Source organism: Leuresthes tenuis, unplaced genomic scaffold (assembly GCF_036924035.1).
Source record: "Leuresthes tenuis unplaced genomic scaffold, fLeuTen1.0.hap1 SCAF_20, whole genome shotgun sequence".
Taxonomy (NCBI): domain Eukaryota; kingdom Metazoa; phylum Chordata; class Actinopteri; order Atheriniformes; family Atherinopsidae; genus Leuresthes; species Leuresthes tenuis.
In genome coordinates, this window is record NW_027325374.1 from 15,949,312 (window position 1) to 15,969,256 (window position 19,945).

The 19,945-nt window shown below is 43.9% G+C and overlaps 1 protein-coding gene across 2 annotated transcripts in view; it reads left to right on the forward strand.

Annotated features, from left to right (window-relative positions):
- bahcc1b (BAH domain and coiled-coil containing 1b) overlaps positions 1-18,812 on the forward strand; it is a 60,656-nt gene extending 41,844 nt beyond the window's left edge. Inside the window, exons 12-28 of one of the 2 annotated variants that reach the window (XM_072373948.1) lie at positions 2,330-2,496; positions 3,247-3,383; positions 3,625-3,729; positions 7,680-7,758; positions 7,908-8,082; positions 8,172-8,339; positions 9,467-9,634; positions 9,826-10,061; positions 11,537-11,714; positions 11,931-12,048; positions 12,463-12,538; positions 12,629-12,738; positions 12,820-12,935; positions 13,019-13,156; positions 13,790-15,210; positions 16,850-17,086; positions 17,539-18,812. In XM_072373948.1, coding sequence (XP_072230049.1) covers positions 2,330-2,496; positions 3,247-3,383; positions 3,625-3,729; positions 7,680-7,758; positions 7,908-8,082; positions 8,172-8,339; positions 9,467-9,634; positions 9,826-10,061; positions 11,537-11,714; positions 11,931-12,048; positions 12,463-12,538; positions 12,629-12,738; positions 12,820-12,935; positions 13,019-13,156; positions 13,790-15,210; positions 16,850-17,086; positions 17,539-17,748 — 3,839 coding nt within the window. In that variant the 3' untranslated portion in view covers positions 17,749-18,812. The remainder of the gene's footprint in view (positions 1-2,329; positions 2,497-3,246; positions 3,384-3,624; positions 3,730-7,679; positions 7,759-7,907; positions 8,083-8,171; positions 8,340-9,466; positions 9,635-9,825; positions 10,062-11,536; positions 11,715-11,930; positions 12,049-12,462; positions 12,539-12,628; positions 12,739-12,819; positions 12,936-13,018; positions 13,157-13,789; positions 15,211-16,849; positions 17,087-17,538) is intronic. The other variant, XM_072373949.1, reaches the window with a different exon arrangement.
- Positions 18,813-19,945: the final 1,133 nt, after the last annotated feature.

A 19,945-nucleotide genomic window follows, 5' to 3' on the forward strand; every position in this document is an offset into this window, starting at 1 on the left:
CCCATTTCCTTCCTGTGCTGTGACTCTGTTCTTGCCCATAGACCGAGTTTTAACTCTGGAGAGTGTGTATGGGTTGAATTGTGGGTGTTTTGAGTGAGCACAGAGATGGACAAGCAAGCTAAGCTTCACACTCGAGCCAGGACACACAGGCACACATTCTCTGCCCAGTGCGTCCCCCAGGCTCTGGCATCTTGCTTTGCTAATTAGACCCTTTCCTCTAAAACACTTCTCCTGTAAGCGCTCCTATTTTCCTCTCGTCCCTCTGAGAGAAAGTGTTTTTATTTATGCCAGCATCTGCGTGTGTATGTTTTGTGCGTGGTGTGCACGTCGGTGTGTGTGGCTAAGCTGTTAAGTAATCCCAGATGAATCCCTGCTCTCCTCCATCAGAGTATGTGTCTCTCCACCAGGCTGCCTGTTCCCTGCCTGCGCCTCCTCCCGCCTCTCCTCCTCCCTCTTTGTTATTTTTCCCCCCCATAACACTTCTTTTTTTTTTTTTCTTTCTTTCTTTTTTTTTTTATTAAACCATTGTAATCTTGTGTGTAAATCCTGCTGCCGCAAGCCTTGTTGACGGAATTAATAAGTGTAAAAATCATAAGTCGCTCAGCTGCTGTCTGTGCGTGTGTGTGACAAAGATAGAGTGTGTGAGTGTGCATTTGTTTACATGTGCGCGCACGTGCTTAGCATGTGTAATAGGTGTGAAATCAATAAGTCCTGTCGTGGCATGGAAAACATTCTCCAAATTGCAACACATTTATTTAAAACCAGCTCTGGCCTCGTCGCAGAGAATGTTATTAATACTGCTGATGGGGTTTTTTTGTCATTGTGAATGTGTTTGGGAGATGAAACCGATCCCAGACAGATGGATTTATGCTGTTCCTTGATGCAGACAGATATCCCAGCTGCTGGAAACTGGAAATCACAATTACAGGTTGAAGAATCAAGATGTACTTTCCCCTCCCGTCCATATGAAATAGCATCGCTTTTATTTAGACAGAGCTGTAGTCTTGTTTAGTCCATCACATTTCCTTTGTATTGAAATTTCATCTAGATAAACTTCCCAAATGGCTTCTAATGAGGACATTGCAACTCTAATGGTTTTTAATTTTCCTCCACTGTTTTTGTTTCTTTCCTTGGAATCCCCTGTGCCGCCTCTTATTACACCCTTCACCCCCGTTAGAGACACAGTATGGTGTTATTTCTGGGCAATGAGGAGTGTGTATGTGTGTGAGGTATGCTGTGAGCGGAAGGTATGTATCGATTGTGGCCATCCTCCAGAATACTACACTAGGCGTGGTGATGTCAGTGGTGATGTCATCCTGTCAGGGTAATCGGAGTGTGCCATTGGCTCACAGGGCTGACAGATGAGATGGCATTGACCTCTGCGAGCCAGGACAGGACAAAGCCACATCCCTTAACTCCTTCCCGCGCTCTCCGTCACTCTCTGAGGAGTTACCTATCATTCTTGCATCCGTTTGCTCTTTCATGCACGCTCTCATTTTTCTGCACACAGACCAAGACTTGCATCCTTCCTGCCCTCTTCTCCCTCCTCTGTTTACCACATTTCTGTCTCCATATCCCACTCACGCATGCAGGTTTTAATAACGTCAGATTTCAGCGAGTAGGCCTTGCAGCTCCAATGCGCAGACTGTGAGTGATCCAGTGAAACCTCTCCTCTCCTCCTCATCTTCATCTCTTCGTCTTCTCCTCGAAGGGGAAATTGGATTCTGTCCATGTCCATAATGAGGAGATGTAGGAGAATAAATAGATAGCTCAATAAACACTTTGCCTCTTATTGCTTCTCCTCCCCTTTACTCCCCACCCCCTACCTCCCTTCTTCTCACAGCGTTGCAGTCCTCCTCCTCCCAACGCCCGCTATTCTCCTTCTCTCTAGTTCTCCCCCACATACTCTCACACAGTTTGCCCATGTCTGCGAAGCTCAGCGAAAATGTTGTACGTGCCTGTGTGTATTCAGAATGTGTGTGTTTTATTTGCATAGGTTAGTGTGTGTGTGTTGTGTGTGGACTGTCTCATGAATATTCTCTTTCATCTGCTGGTGCTGTGACAATGACAGAGTTAATGACAGTGACAGATGTAGAGATCCTTCTCCCCCTCTCCCCCTCGCTTGTTTGTCTGTGTGTACGATTAGGCATGAACACAAGTATACATCAAATAAACTGCACAGCTAATATCATAAATATCTCCACTTTCCAAGGCTTGGTTTCACTGCTCCCAGAAATAAATCTGTTCAGCACACAACATGTTTTACAACACACTGTCACCCGCTATGCAACGTACCAATCTAACCTGAAACAATCCGTCTCCCGTGCAGGTGAGGAAATGCTGGCCTTTGACCTCCACAGTCTGGCAACACTGGCGGCGGCCCGAGCCTTAGAGATGGGGGGAGGGTCTGTGGATGCAGGGGCTGACCAGCAGTGTCCAATCAGGAAGAGGCTTAACTTGCGCAGGAAGTGCAGCTGGACTCCTCGGCATGAGCCGGTGAGGCTTCAATCACTGTGTTCCGTGTACACGCATTCAATCCATTTATGCTAAATTGTAGGTTGCTGAAGTGTTCAACAGTGGGTCCACAGTGCATCTCAGTTCAGTGGAACACATAAATATCATATATCAGTGAACATCACAGTCAATAAATCATAGGACAGTACAAATGCACATAGAAAATAATAAATTGACTCCTAACATCTTGCTAAATCAAAGGTATAACAAATACAACAAAGCTAAAAACACCGTGTGGAATGTAAACATAAAAATTGTACAACAGCACTTCAGTAAGGCTGTCACTGCTGTAACACACAGCACTGTGTGCAATGATGGCCAAATACCTTCAAATTATTGGTAGCTTAGATTTTAAAACAGTGGAGAGGTTTCATATAAGAACCAGAAACTACCAGAAAAAGGCAAGATGCAATTTTAGAAAATTAAATAGATACATTTCAATTACATCATTTCGGAGCTTTTTCTTGCTTTTTCTAACATGGTGTGCGCAAATGTTTTTTTCTCGGAAGCAGAGCCAGTCTCCCAGAAATCTACATTTCAGAGTAGACGTTGTTGGTTAACGAAGAAAAAAGTCCGCTGTTTTAAGGATCAAACTTGCAAGCTTTGGCTTTCAGGAAAGTCATCAACAAGCTGGCCCAGAACTAGCTGGTTACATATTCAGTGGCTGTTCAAGTGAAGTTTGTGTTCCGCATTTAAATTCCTCTGCTTTGTGCGTGTTTGTGTGCCTGTCAGGTGTGCCCAGTGAAGGGCTCCATGGAGACGATGGGAGGGGAGGAGCTGGCCATGCGTGTCCAGCTGGCTGAGCTACAGCGCTGCTACAAAGAGAAACAGAGAGAGCTGGCCAAACTACAGAGGAAACACGACCACCAGTGAGCAGAGATGACACACAAACACACACACAGACACTTTTTGTCTATACTAAATCGTGCATTCCAGCGTTCACAATTCTGCTTTAATGCTGCATTCCCCTGATTTATCGGGACCTGCTCATAGTTAATGCAGTTTGACCTGTAGCTGATACAACCCCCTTCCTGATTCCTCCTGCTGTCCTGACTGCATCTTTAATCTCTCTCTTCATCCTCCTCTTCCTTTTTGTCTTCCTCTCTGCAGGAAAGACGAGATGTCTCGCAGCCCTGCTCGCCGGGGGCCCGGCCGCCCCCGCAAGCGCAAGTCCACCCCCGGCCCAGCTGCTGCAGAGAGCTCCAAAAGACTCAGGTCAGTGCTCTGATACTGCGTCAGTATAATCAGTGTGATTGGCAAGCCCAGCTCATTCATCCTGATTTCTGTTTGTGTTTTTAGTGAAAGGCACAGTTGATTTTCAAGAAGTTCTTCTTCAGCTGAATTGATTCAAATGCTCTATAGCTGATGATTTGCTTGATTGGGCTCTGGAAGGAGCTGTTCATACACACGCACGCGGACAAACACACACACACACATGCCTGCACACGCACACACACAATGGGATATGCGATTGGAGCTCTTAGATGGGTGTGATTTTTAATGAGAGAAGGTAATGGAGATGAGGGCTTCATTAATCACCATTAATCACTTTTAATCATACTTATCACTTGTATTGATTATGTCCTGATTCCATGTGAACCTCCAGCATATATTAACACATCTGGACATGGTCCTGATGTACAGTTATTACAGTGATGAATGACTTAACCTCCCCCGCACGCTGCAACACACACCCACTCATTATTTAGCACCTTGGACATGCAAACTTTCACGCTGACACACATGCACACAAGCTTAAACCTCACACAATCACACACAGCGAGCATTCAGCACTCACAGTGATAAATGTGTTTTCTCATGATGCCCCACCTCTGTTAGGATGTGCACCCCTCGCCTTGATAAAATGATTAGAGAAACTCAAGGTTTGTCACGGTTACCATGATTAGAAAGCGCTAATGAAAATGACAATGAAAGCCTTCAGTCATAACATGCCGGTGCACACACACACAGAACTTGTTTAATTAGTGGAGTTGGTCTCTACGTGCCTGAGCAGCATTACTGTTGTTATTAACAAGCAGCGTATCATTTGTTTTTGCTTTCATCTTCTCGCGAGGGTTGGAGGTGAAATACAGCGGCAAAATAGTAAGAAGAAGAGCAACAGTAATCTCACAAACCCTGTGCATTATTTTTCTTGATACAAGCATAAGCAATGTATGGCCAAATGTAGGCTGACCACCTGAGCATTTATAGCACAACAAGCTAGATATAACGTCATCCACTCCTGTAGGGCAGGCTTTCCTCAATAAGCCAGCTTCAAAGTTTTTGCCCCCATTCAGCCACAGGATTACTGAAGTCAAGCAATCTGAAGGCAAAAGTGTAGAAACACATGAATGCAAGGCGAAAAGACTGCCATCATCCTGAATAAGTGAAATGACAATCTTTCAATTAAGGCTGACAATGGAAATGAAATAGTCTCCCTCAAGGCATTCATGGTGTTGCAGTCATAGATGAAACCTCGCTTTTTTTCTCATTAATGAAGAGACCGGTTTGGCAAATTATGAAAATGGATCGATGTACAGTTATAACAGCCCTCACGTTTTCAACATGAGAAATGCGCAAATAGAGGTGGTAGACTCTAGAAAACGACAGTTTCATTCATCATCGAAAGCTTGACTTGAAGTTGGCATTTCAATTCAGTGAAAGTGGGTGTCCTTCAGCCAAGTCAAGTTTTAACATAATAAACTGGAACTGATGCTGAATCATACTGAAACAAACTTTTGCAACAAAGTTGGGAGCATCCTTTTCTGGTCAATAAAACAAGAAACCCTTTATGTTGTAGCAACAATATTCCCTTTAATTTGAACAAGGACCTGAAACCTAGAGGCCAAAAGTGTTTGACAACATACATACTTAGTTTTAGAATGTACACTGTACAAAACCCATTATATGCGGTAGATTTTTTGGTTTTGAAGCCCAGAATCTCCTCTACATTTCGGGTGACTGTGAGTGGCGGTAGTGAATGTGCAAGTGGTGCAGGTTCTGGATTTTGCTTCGGTGCTCTTCACTTGTATTTTTGTCGAACTGCATGATCCGTGGTGTTGTCTCTGCTGCCTAAAAAAGGAGATCTGGCTTATTGAAGAACTGGAGGCCCATTGCCCTTCTCTGTACAGATTTTGAAATATTGTCCAGAGCTTTATCTAACAGACTAAGGGACTTTTTGGGAATACATACTGATCAGTCCTATTGTGTACCGGACAGAACAATTATGGACAATATTTTCCTGTTAAGAGATGTGATTAATATTTATGGTCTTTACAATGTAAATGTGGGTGTTGTTTCCTTAGACCAAGAGAAAGCTTTTGATCTGTTTTCTGCACTTCTGGCATTTGGTTTTGGTGACAGGTTTATGTCTTGGCTTAGTTTATTGTATCACGATGCACAGTGCTTAGTAAAAATAGTGGTGGGGCTGAGCCGACCTATCCATGACTTATGGGGGATTAGACAGGGCTGGTCATCTCTGGTCGATTATATGGTTTAACCACTGAACCTTTACTGTGTAGGTTGAGGGGTTGGCCCTGTATGCTGTCCCTGCCAAGGTTCTGCATCATTGACCACTCTCATGTGATCTCCGCTTACGCAGATGATGCCAGTGTTTTCATCTCGAGTCAGACAGATGTTCAATGTTTGCAGGACACCCTGTCCCTGAATGAGAGGGTGACGTCTGCACAGGTGAACTGGGCTAGGAGCGAAGCCCCGCTGCTAGGGCAGTGGAGGGGCTGAACGGTACCCAGTCTGCCTTGAGGACTTGTATGGGGGAGGAAGGGGATGAAAGAGGGTTTTCCAAAGGAAAAACTGGGAGGGTTTAAAAGAGAAAGTGTGTGTTCGGTTGTCTTAATGGAAATTGCTACCGCAGTTGTCATACAGGGAGAGGGTTGTGGTTGCTAATAACTTGGTTGCCTCAACTCTCTGGTACAAGCTTGTTGCTCTGCATCCACCAAATGGTATTATAAAGGACATTCAGAAGGCCATCTTGGACGTTTTCCGGTCTGGCCATCACTTGGTTCAGGCATACTTATACCTTGCTGTCTGCTAGCCTGTGGGCCAGCCGAAGGGAGGCTGACGGCGCTGTACCAGCCACCTGTTAAGAAAAAGGTGGTACATTGCCCGTTGAACTTTATACAGTATCTGGTTTTGCAGAATTGGCCATATGGCTGACCAGAAAGAACCAAGATCAGAGCTCTGGTAGCATAGAGCCAGGACCTGTAAAGGCTAGACTGAGGGTTGAACATGCCTATTTTCACATGATGGACAATCTTCAGGCCTTCAGTCATGTGTGGATTGAGGGAGGGACTTTGTGTTTTGTGGGATGGGGAACTGGTTCTGAACTTTTGAAATTTGCCTTTTAGGTTGTTGTTGTTGGTGTTGTACTTCTGGATTTGAGGAAGTTTTCTTTTGTTTTAACTTTGAACTGTGACTGATGTGTTTTCTACAGCCAATGGTTAAGAAAGGGACTTTTTAAAACTCAAACCCAAACCCTTTCCTCTCCTCTCCTCTCCTCCTGGGAACAGAGATGCTGAAAGCCATCCTTTCCCTCTGTGGGAATATAGAATTCACCTGCCTCAGACACCAGCTGCTAACGTCATGTGTGTGTGAATGTGTGCATGTGCGCAGGCTGCCTGTGGTGTATGAGTCTATGCAGGCAGTGCAGAAAGCACTGAGAGAAAGAGAGCGAGGGAGGAGTAGTGTTCGATAGAGGTTAGTGTTTATCGATTGAGCCCTGAAGCTCCGGTCAACGGACAGACTCCCCCGAGACTGCTTCATCTCTCTCAGTTTCTTTCCCTTCCCCCACAGAACTCTCTTCCTCCCTCTGTCTCTCTCTTCTTCAGTGGAGCTTCTTCACACCCGATAATTCTTACCCTTTTATGTGATGATTCAGCTGAGTTTCATACTCACACAGCCTCTTAATATTTCTGTGTTTGCCGTCAAGCTGTGTGGACAGTCGTCAAAACCTGTCTTGTACTTCATCAAAGTGATGAGACAGAGAAGGAGTAGGAGGAAGTGAAACAAGAGAGGAAAGAGCAAATGGGGAGAGTTTTAATAATATCCTCGAAAGTGAAGAAGTGAGTGATCAGGCTGAGTCTGTGATGTGCTCTATGTATAAATTCTTATTAAGAGAATCTCTGCTGTGTTTCATTATTCTCCAGGGCTGGGCTGAATTTAATAGACGAGAAGAACAGGAATTCAGTGTCCAATCACAACTTCAACAGCCTCAGCGCTGCACAGGTCTGTCCTGCTGCCGACTCTCCCGGTTCACCCTCAAACACACACACACTGACAACCACTTCTTGCATCTTTTTTTTTCCCTTTCCTGGATATTTCAATTAGCAAAAAGAAATGAGTCAATAATTAGTTGTTTTCCTGTTTGTTTACAGATGAAAGCTTGCTGTAAGCACAGAGGTCGGCCGAGCACCCTGAGCTCTAGGCTGGCCAGGCGGGTGACCCAGCTGAAGCAGAACGCTGCAGCCCAGCGTGATGCACCGTCAACAGGCATGCTCCATAGCAGTGAGGAAGACCCCTCCAAAAGTCACTGCAGACAAGGAGGAAAAGGTGGGGATAAAAGAAGCACATATACACACATTTTTCATCCATTAGGTAGAATTCCAAAACTAACTCATCTCCTGTTGTTGATTTGTCAGACCTGCAGCAGGACCAGGCAGCCGGTCAGACAGAAAAGAGGAAGAGGGGTCGAAAGCCCAAAATACTGATGGGCATCAACCCTAACAGAACTCATCACAAGGACAGCCGGGCAACAGAGAAACATGATGTAAGGGAAGAACAGAGCGACAGCGAGAACTCAGATCACGGTAAGTTAAGGCATGGGTCACACACCTGATATATCATAGTTAGTTTTCTCTGTTCTCGTACAAATCAGCCTTACATGATTTAACAGAAAAAAAAAAGTACAACTGGAAAGAATGTTTTAGCAACTGGAAAACAAAATTTGCAGTTAAGTGCACAACGTGGCCTCGATGTCAAACTGCAAGCATGGTAGCATTCACAGGCAGTTAATCAAATGAGTCAGGCAGTGCTAATTTAGCTGATGGGTTGATGAACATTGGCCATTCAGTGTGAGATTTCGCTATGAGAGTGTGTCTGTGTGTGCAAGAGTGAGATGTCATCAGGGAGCTCCTCTCACTTCCCTGCTCGTCTGTCACACTGTTAAAACCGTTAACGACTTGCCACAGGCATGCAGCACAGCCGCCCCCTGCCCTCTTCCTTGCCCGGTAATGCGAGCCCTCTCCGGCCCCTTCCAGAATGTCACACCCAATCCTCCTCTCTCTTCTCCTCCCATGTCCGACCTCATGAAAATGCCCTCATTGGAGGCCTTTAACTAAGGAGACACAATCACAGTGATAGTGACATTTAACTTGTCACAGGAGAGTCTGATATTGAACAAACAAAACTTCAGGAAAACTGTAGAATGGGATCTACCATGTGGCCTTGGTGGCATGGAGAGGCAATGGTTGAATGTCTGTGCGTCCGTGGCAAAGTGTTGACGAGAATGCCATGTAAGTGACAAGTGTGTCAGAGATGTGTTGACACCCGACACGACCCCCGCAGTCAGCGACTCACAGCTGCCAATAATAATCTGTTTGTGTGTGCATGCAGCGCATATGTATGCCAACATTTGCTTCTGCAGTTCAGAAATAGGCTGAAAACAATTTTGTAGCCATGAAAGCAGGTTTTCTCCACAGGTGTTAATGTGCAAGAAATTGTCCTGCATTTTAAACTCTCCTAGAAATTTTTCTTTCTTGGTAGTCATCATTATGCAAGTTTAGCCACAGGCTTGTAAGGTGTTCAACAGAAGCAAAGGAATCTTGATAGCTTGCTGTCAATAAATCTCAACAAGTGAGCCTTGGCTGTTAAAAGTGTTTACATATAAATCAATTAAAGCACTCTACTGAATCATACTGATGTTGGGATTTCACAGAAGAGGAGGACAGCAGCTGTGACAGTGAAGATGGAGCGGGTGATTACAAGATGAGCTTATCCTCTAAAGAAGTTCCTGCAAACTTTACTGGGACTTTGCCTTTTTCATCACAGTCCTCCAAGGTCCAAGCGAACCACAAAGTCAGAAGTAAGAGACCAGGACCTCCAGGTGAGAAATTTTATGCAAATTTATAAGTTACTGTAGTTAAGCTAACATTGTAATGTTATCTAGAATGTAGATATTCAGTCCGTTTCATCCCCCTCTACTCTTTCATCTTGTCCGCATATTTGTCTTTCTGACAATTAAATGAAATCACTAATTATAGCTTTACTTTCATGACATTTTCTTTTTATCCTCAGGCCTGGGGCGCTTGCCTTATACAGAGGACAGGAGAGCACCCAGGAGGCCAAACCTCACCAACATTGAAAGGGGACGTCCAGACCACCTGGGGTCCAACAGAGCTTCTCTGCCCAGCTGGGGTGTGTTGCCAGTGGGCTGTAGCTTTGTGGACAGCTTCGGAAACCACCGATCTCTGACACGACCTGGCAAAGACAACACAAAGAAGACATCTACAGGACAGGGTTTACGAGGAAAGGTGAGACATTGCAATGTTAGTCAGTGAAACTCTCAGTGAAACGGCAATATTTAGGGTTAATATTATCAGAAAGCACCACTCATCCAATCAGAATCATCATTTTAAGAGAGACTGATCATCACAGACGTGCAATCGAGAGCGAAAGTTGAGACACAATTGCCTCTTTAACGGAAAGGTTACATAATGAGTATCGCCATAAATTACTGCTGTCACAGAGTGGTCAGCATGGTAATTGCAGTACTTTTGAAATGAGTTAATGAGCAAACGGTAGCATGCCTGTTTTGTTTGCTACAAAGCCAACACCGACAGTGGTTAGGTTCTGATACAGACTGACTGAAACCATGAGAGAACCCAAAAAATAACTCATAACTGGCTTCCTTTTAACTTCTACTGGGAAGGGAGAGAAACTTTGGAAGAATTTGGAAAAGCCCTCAATTCAAACTCGCTCCTTGCTTGTTGAAGTGAGCCACACTCTACCAGAAAGTTTGACTATCCTGCAAATCAACACTGACAGCACCCACCAGGAACAACTTCTCCCTTATGTGGAGATGCTTAACAGATCAACAGTAAATCAAACACTTTGTCAACTTTACTCTTGTCACAGGAGTATGTTTGTATGCGTACCGGGTGTCGTAACAGTCAACAGGCTTGCTTTATCTGAGCAAGCAGCTGCTGGTGAGACACACATCAGTTCAATTGTGAAATGCCCCCAAATTGTGTTAGTCTTTGAGTCATCATGAGGGAATGTTCAAAAACACATAACTCCAAATCAAACAGAGGAATATTAAGATAATCACTGGCCATAACACTGCACACACTCACACATGCCTTTACACACGCACTCACCAGTACTAACAGGAAATAATCATCTGTGCCCTCTGGTGATGAAACTTCTGTCACTAAAATATATGTTTCCTTGATGTGGAAAACTTCAAGAGACACACACACACACACACACGCTATCTTTCATGCATTGATTATTATGATTTCTGTGGAAAGCCAAATACAAGCAGGGACCTGTTGGGTGAGCTAACTTTCCATCATCACTCATCTGTCATGTTTGGAAAGACTAGCTTAAACCGGTCTGGAGATGGGTTGTATCTCGTGTGTGTGTGTGTGTGTGAAAGAGAGAGAGAGAATGTCCCCCTGAAGTGAAGCATCCTTCAACAATAAGCTGAAATCCAGTCAGTTCAAGGGCTGTAGTTATTACAGACTGTGACCTCTAACCTTCAAGTGAACAGTGGCGAGTGAGAAAAAAATCCTCCAGGCTTAATTGAAGTATCATTTTACTGGAGCTGTTGGTGCCTGTGGTAGCATATCACGGATGTATTCACCATATTAGTCAATTCAGATAGAAACACATTTGATTCAATTACTTGCAGGTTGTGCTTACTGGTGATTCATTTGGAAATATTGTAAAGTGATATCATATCCTGCTTTCTGCCTATTGATGTTACTTCCTGTTTCCCGTTCAGGAAAAGGGCCACGGTGTGAGCCGACTCCTGCAGAGCTTTGCAGCTGATGACGGCTTCTGCATGGATGAAGACAGCAGCTTCTCTGAGGGAGAGGAGGAGGAGGAAGAGGAGGAGGTGGAGGGGGTGAAGGATAAGTCGTTGACACATCTTCCTCCCAACATGCCTTGCAGAATACCTGGTGGGCATAAACAGTGACACATCATTCATTATTACACACACACACAAGCAGGTTTAAAAGCATTCTTTTCACAGATGCAGACACACCTCTGTTCATACATTACTGGCCCTGTTTCTTACATCACATTGCAATTATTCAGCACTCTCACAAATTATCTATATCTCACCTTTTATCTGCTCCTTCCATCCATCTTTCAACCCTGCCCTCTGTCTTCAGCTCTCCCAAATTGTGTGCTGAGTAAAGAGATGTTGGTAGACGGGCTGAAGATCCTTATCTCCAAGGAGGATGAGCTGCTGTACGCCGCCTGTGTTCAAACTCTGGACCTGCCTGACATGTAGGGCCCTGCTCTCCTGTTACACCTGCACAGCACAGACCTAAAATCCTATGACAGGGAGATATCACATGTACTATTAACTATTTTATGAGGAAATCTGATTCGGTGTCTTTGGGAAACTCTTGAGTTTAGATTTAAAAAGATATTTTGCAGCAAGACTTTGTGAGAGTTACAAAATACTAGCACAAGTTTAGTGTTTGGTAGTCTTCACAAATAAGAAGTCTAGACAAATATAAAGCCAAGTAACACATTAGCGGCAGCCAACACATCTACTGATTGATAATGACGATGACAATTTTTAACTGAAAATGAAGAAATTTGAAAATAAAAACTGAGCTTTCATTATAACTTTGCTGAGTATTTGTTTGAGGAATTTAATTTTCCATCTATTCCTTTTTTTTTTTTTCCTATCAGATTTAGTGTCGTCATTGAAGGGGAACGGGGAAATCGCCCCAGGATTTACTCACTGGAACAACTACTACAAGAAGCTGTAAGTGAAGCCATACTGCCTTTATCTCAGTTTGCAGATTTGTTGTATTTGCCCTGTCTTTAACTAGAAATGTGACCTTTTTTGTTCCAGGTGTTAGATGTGCGACCCCAAACTGAGGCCATACTGACCGAAGGGACGCGAGTTTGTGCCTACTGGAGCGAGCGCTCTCGCTGCCTTTATCCTGGATACGTCCACCGTGGTGAGCTACCATGACAACCTCACTATACGCTCATGCACGCATGCTTGTCCAGCAACTAATTTTCTCCTATCTGTGTTGCCTTAGGTCCAGGTGAAGAGGAGAAGGAGGGCAGTGTTATGGTGGAGTTTGATGATGGAGACAGAGGAAGGATCTCCCTTGTTAACATCAGACTTCTACCCCCAGGATACCAAATCTGCTGTGAGTTTGGCTTTGTGAAGAGTCACCAGAGGAGAGAGTAGTGAAAAATGAATGCCATAACTGAATAACTTCTTTACTATCAGGTGCCGAACCTTCTCCGGCTCTCCTGATCTCTTCGGGTCGGCGAGGTCGGCGAAACGTCACCCTAGAGAAGAAGGACACCCTCACAGAAAGACAAGCCACTGAGGAGGCACGAGGGAGACCCCAGGAAAAAAGACCAGGTACATGGAGTGCTCTGTCTTCATCATCAGTCCTCATATTTAAAGTTTTGTCACTCCTATAACAGAACGTACTGACAAGCGCATCTGGAGGCTCTTTAGTTCTGAGGGGAAAAAAAATACTGATCATCTACCAGTCAATAGATATTGTCTGAGAAGTGCTTGTCCAACTCCAACATGCATTCATGCATACGAACAAATAGCCCCCCAGGCAATACTAGAAGTCCCAAAACAAACATGTCTGTTTCAACGGTTTTCTTGCATTTACAGTCGCAATGGCACTTCTCAGATGTCTTTAGATGAACTAGTATATAAACCAAAAGACTCTCACCCTCCATACAGGCACATTAATCATGATTTTATGGAGTGTCATCAGTGTGCTTTGTAAAGTTGAGCAACATACACGTAACTCATCTCAAACTCAAAGTGACAATAAAGCTGGCGAGAGAGACAGGTTTACCAGGTTGGTTTTTGTTTGAGTAATGGATACGTTGAAACCAGGTGAAGATCAAGGAGATAAAGATTAAGTTTCACAAAAGCTCTTAGTTTCACAATTAATCACAGTTTGCCTTTAAAAACTGTCATTTTAATATTGATTTTAACACCCCCCCCATCTTCTTTTGGCTCTTTTTTTAGTTGGCAGACCGAAGAAAATCCACTTGGTACCAAAAACAGCGAGCTTGTCGACTTCAGTAACAGACACTGTAACAAAAGTCAACAATTCCTTGCTGAACTGGTCCGTACCCAGGAAGAGGCCACCAGTTGACTTTTTCCTCTTTAATGGGACATCCCGTAAGACCCAGAAGAAGATGCGAGAGAGAGACTTGGGGTTGTTTCATCGCCCTGCTTCGCATCCTCTAGCACCACCGACCCCTATTAAAAGCATTTTTGGCTCGCCTTTTGAGGTTGATTCATTCAGTAGCATTGCTAATGGCTACTCCACCTTCGCGAGTAGTGGAGCCTCCGGAGCTGGGAGACCAGTTACCAGCATATCTTCTATGGGCCACCGGGACTCCTCTTGTTCCTCATCTGTCACCATGGCAGCTGGTAGCCGTAAGCCCGTGAGTGAGCGTGACAGGAAGCACTTCTTAGTGAAGCTTGACCACGAAGGAGTGACCTCTCCTAAAACAAAGAATGGCAAAGCTTTGCTTCGACTTGGAGGGGCTGGAGTGAGAGGACTTAAAAACATTTCTTCTGCAGGGGCGCCGCTGCGATACATCCAGCCTTCTCTGCTGGTGAAAGATAGCAAGAGGGGAGGAGGGGAAAGAGATGCTGGAGCTCGGCCTGAGGCTCTTCTAAAGGGCGTTCCACCTCCGAGAAAGGATCTTCTCTCTGCTGGTCTTGGAGTACAGGGAGGGGATTACAGTTTGGACTACGTCAGCGACTGCCCTAGCTCCTACTCGGAGCTGGATGAGGACGATGAGGACGATGGCCAAGAAGCTAATGGACAAAGAAGAGCAGCTGTCACTTCCCATCGTGGCAGTCGTTTTCTGTCTCATCCATCCATCTGCTTCTCATCGTCGTCGTCGTCCTCCTCTTCTTCTGGCTCCATTTCCTCCTCATCGCTGTGTTCTTCGGACAACGACTCGTCCTACTCTTCTGATGAAGAGTCCTCGTCTGTGCTGCTGCGCCGTGCACTTCTCCAGCAGGACAAACACAAAAACAGGCAGAGTGTGAACTCTGACCTCCGGAGCCCTGACGCTACCACCTCCAACTCCTCTTCAGTCCCAGCTCACGGCTATGTGGCCAAAACTGGCATGGCTGTTGGGGGGTCAAAGGTGAGGGCTGACAGAGCAGAAGACAGAAAGGAGTACATGTCCAAAGGAACTATGATGGCTTATAGCAGCACAGCGAAGACACAGCTGAAGAGGAAAGAAAGCACTCCTAACAACCACCATCAAAATCAAAGCAGTCCTGTGGGCCAGCAGCTGAAATCTTCCTCCAAGGACCTGGCAACGGCTAAGAAGCAGAGGATGTCTTCGCCCGAGCCTCTTCCCAACATGGCTCCCATGCTGCCTGGGCGCCATCTGTGGAAATGGTCTGGCAACCCCACACAGGTAGGACACTTTGAGATGTATTTGACCGTTTTCCATACCCAATTTGATGTTAAAGAGATGTATACTAGTTTGATAAATTCTGCGTTTTCAGTTCTTTTTTTTCTTTAAAGTTTCCTGATTATCAGTTGATTTAGTCTTTTTTTTTACATGGTTTCAAATCTGTGGTCTTTGGTATCAGTAACCTACTTAACACTGGCTTAAGCGAATCATTGGTTGTTGCTGCAGTTTCTGCTGCATCATGGCACAGCTCATTTTTTTGAACACTTGGCAGACAATTGGTAATCAAGCTTGCTCTGTGTGTTTCATGTCTGGAATTGTTATCCTGTTCATTAAGTCACACTCCTGAGACAACAGGCCAAAACTGTAAGCAGCTGCCGCCACACTCAGCCTCAATTCTGCCATGGTGTTTATTTTGTCAACATGAATACATCTGCCAACTGAGATGTGCAGCTTTAAAAGATGTTGAGAAGTAATGCGTACCTGCAAATCAAACACACTGAACATATAATGTTTGTGGAACGTTTGAGTGGCCACTCCAACGCTATGCCTCCACTATAATCAATGAAACTGGCTTCAGCAGGTGTGAAAGCATTGGGGAAGTGGTGCAAAAAATATGCCAATCTTCTGTTTCTATTTTTACACCATTTCTGTACAGCTTTTCTTCATTTTTTTTTTTGTTTTACACAGAAATGGCCTGTTTAATTCCTGTAGTGTTTTAAACCACCGGTATGCAGGAAATGTCTATAGCATCTGTATTTATTTTTCCAGCATCTGCTGGTGATTGCTTTAGTAACCTTATCCCTTAAATAGTTCCCTGTAGTCTGTAGATGTTAACTTACCCGAATTAAAACGATCTGATCCACAGTTCCACAATGATGTTGAGCCCAAATAATGAAGATACATTCTGTGGAGCATTTGCATAGCAAATTACATTTTTGTTCGATATTAACATGGTGTAATACGTTTCACTTTGATTCAGTTTCAAAATGAAAGAAATCTAAGTGACCATTCACTAATAATGCAGCTGGTCCAGGGAACTGTTGTAAATCTAGGCGGTAGAAGCATTTAAAAAAGCTGACTGTAGCTTCACATATCCTTTCTAGCATAGACAATAAGGTCAGCAGAGCCTGTAATCTGTCATCCATGTGAAATTAATCAGGTGGGTCAAGGTTGGCACCTTTGATTTCTCCTGGAAAAGGGACACGTGATAATCAAGACGTATTGGGGAAGAAGTTGCATTGACTGAGGAGATCCAATCACAAAGACGGTGTTGGTGTCTGCGTTATCTGTACCTTCCTGGCCAGATTAAAACAGTTTTCTAGCTAAAAACTGGGTCTGCAGAATTTCCAAAAGGTGTCCAAAAGGTGTCTAAAATGACAGACCAGTTTGGATGTATTAGTGTGTACGTGTCCAGAGGCACAGAAAACTGCCTCCCAAAAACTAAGCTTGTTCTTATTCTGTCAAAAAAACAAAACATTAAGTCTGTGTTTTGGATTGGAAAAAGTCATTATATCTGATAATATTCTGGGTTTAGCAAAGCAAACAAAAACTCAAGCATATTTTAAAATAAATCAAGAAGTAAAATAGTATCTCTGTGCTGAATAAACCAAGTGAGCGCTATTTATTCTATTTGTGACAGAGGAGAGGTCTGAAGGGGAAAGCCCGTAAGCTTTTCTACAAGGCCATCGTCCGGGGCAAGGAGACGGTGCATGTCGGAGACTGTGCTGTGTTCCTGTCACCTGGCCGGCCCCAGCTGCCCTATGTGGGCAGAGTGGAGAGCCTCTGGGAGTCGTGGAGCTCCAGCATGGTGGTCAGGGTCAAGTGGTTTTACCATCCTGAGGAGACTCGCCTGGGGAAGCGGCACAGAGATGGCAAGGTAAAGATTAGAAAGTGCAAGGATAAACGGGACTGGTAACAAGTACTAAGTCTGTGACATTTTCATATAAATATAGTTTCTTTTAGCTATCTTTTGTTCCTTATTCCCATCTAATATGAATGACTGAACTTCCCCTTTCACTGTAACATTTGTATTTCTAAACACTCAGTCTGAGGTGTTATAAGGGTCTTTCCTGGGAAAAATCCCCACTGCACAGGAAGTCATGCATTTACATCACTGCGAACAGAGAGAGGGGTTTGTTTGGAGTAAATAGAAAAAACCTGAGCATGTATACTGAGCAGCCACCTCCACCATGAGCAGACTCATGAGAAAACTGATTCAAAGAAACCGATGTGGGAGTGAAAACAGAACTAAAAATGCTGCCATACAAAAAACCCAACCCTGTTGTTGAATATATTTATGAACAGCTCTTCCTGTCCTCTCTCTACTAGAATGCCTTGTATCAGTCGAGCCACGAGGATGAGAATGACGTGCAGACCATCTCCCATCGCTGCCAGGTGGTCAGTAAGGCTGAATATGACCACCTGATGCGTGAACAGAAGCCAGGCAGCACAGCCAATGACCTGTTCTACTTGGCTGGAACCTACGAACCAACCACAGGCCAGTTGATCAGCGCAGACGGCATGGTCATCATGTCCTAGCATCACCAGCTAGAGAGAAACCCAAATATTGTCCTGTTCCCTTGAGTTCTAGGATGGTCCCTCAACAGAGATCAAGAGTCGAGGCAAATCAAGGCAAGGAATTTTGACTCCGTGCTCCACACAGGAGAAGGAGCTGACCCACTGGATAAAGCCTGACAATACTGGCACTTACATGAGTCCTGTTTGTTCTGAGGAAAAGTCTGATACCTGCCAGACTTAACCTCTTAAGCATATGTGGACTGAGGCTCCTTGTCGCACTGAGAGCTTTCAGCCTTCCCTGTGGCTGTCTCATAACAGCAACATGAAGGTACAGAAACCAATGACATGAGCACTTTGGAGTGTAATAGTTTGGGTGTGTTATGGAGGGAGGGCATCACGCTTGGCTTTCTGAAACAAAGACTCAGAGAGCGGGAGATACTGTATGGTTAGGAGAGACTTTCTGTAAACCACACTGGTTTGGATGTTTTTTTTATGGTCTTATACTGGTAGTCTGACTACGGCGACACCGACTGAGAGATCCCCAACAGGACCAATAAACACTGTAGTTTGGACTGCGTTTAAATGCCTATGTGTATGTTTGCAGAGTGGCTGCAATGACCTTGTTCAGCATTTCATGAGCTCTAAGTAAATAGTGCTTTAACTTGTGTGTGTGTTTGTACAGTATGTGTGTGATCATGCACGTGTGCGCCTGCGCTCAGTGAGCAAAGACGCCGGCGTCATGATGCGGCATGGGTATGTCTCTGACACTCTCCTATTAATCAATCCAATACTTAACATGTAGATCTTAGTCCTAGCGACTGAAACGCAGAACAATGTTTTTCTCCTTTCAAGCCATACACATCAATACCTCTCTCTCTCGTATTCTGCTGTCCGGATGCGAAGACACATGTACAGGCAGTGGGATTGTTTATTTGACCTGTGTGTGCGGATGTGAGCATGGGCGAGCGTGTGCGCTTTGTACAGCATTCTGTGTAGAAAATCACAGTGTAAATAGTATACATATATATTTGTTCTTGTTTCTTGTTTCTTTTGCAGAGAAGATTATTTTATTTAGATTTTTTTAGGGAGGGCGGGCGGGTCGGGGGCTATAGCAGAGGTAGGAAGTGGTGTTATGTTTCCTTCTCTCTCAATGCACTGAACATGATTGGAGATTTTGGATTTGGGGTCAATGTGACGACTTTGTGGTTGTAACCGTTGCTTTAGGCAAAAGGTGAATATGTAGAAACGGTATTTGGGATATGTTGGGTTTTTTTATAAGGAAATATGAAAAAAAGCTCTTTTTACATGTGTCCAGTTCTTTCTTTTTTCTTTTTCTTTGTTTCCTTTTTGTTGTACTTTTTTTGTGTTTAGAATGTACATTTCCTGTTTTTTAACAAATACTGGAAAAGCGAGTTGAGTTTCTGCTGTTCTCTGATCCTAGTTTCTCTATTTTAGCCTGTATTCCTATAGAAAATGTAGATATTTATCTGGCAGCAAAAAGAAACATACCAAAGCACCTGTTAGTCTACGCTTCATCACGTAAGATGAAAACAATTTTATGAAAGACGTTCAATCAAATCTGAATCCGGGACCCCTGCAATCACAGAGGTATTTGAGTTCCTCTTGTTGTCCGCTCGTGTTCATCCAGCGTTGCTATGACGGCCTCCTAGACAGTTTCCAGCAACATTGTCTACATGCTGCCCAGCTGATGCACTTGAGATTTCTATGGCAACCAGAATGGCATCACGTGACTGTGAAGGACAATCAGAGCCAATCAATGGGACAATGTTGAGAGACTAAAAAAGAATAATAATGACAAAAAAAACAAGATAAAGGATCAAATCATAAATTATGCTTCTTGTCACTTTTATTCCTGCTTTGCCAAAAATGTCTGTGTGTTTTAATGTTTTTATGTTTATCATCATCTTGTTTTTGCAGACCTGAGACGACTGTTTGTCGTCACTATATTGGATGTACATGGGGAAGAACATGAATGCCTTTTTTCTTTTTCTTTTTTTACGACTTTGACTGACTTACACTGCAAAGCAAAAGCTTTAAACGAAACCTAATGTGAAACTCAATTTTGAAAAATTATCTTTATGGGTCTTTAATTGATTTTTTTTATTTTTAAAAAAGCTGTTTTTTTTTTCTTTAAGAAACACTGGATTCAGTTCTTAACATCACATTTCGACAGAGGCAACATCATTGTGTTTTCTTT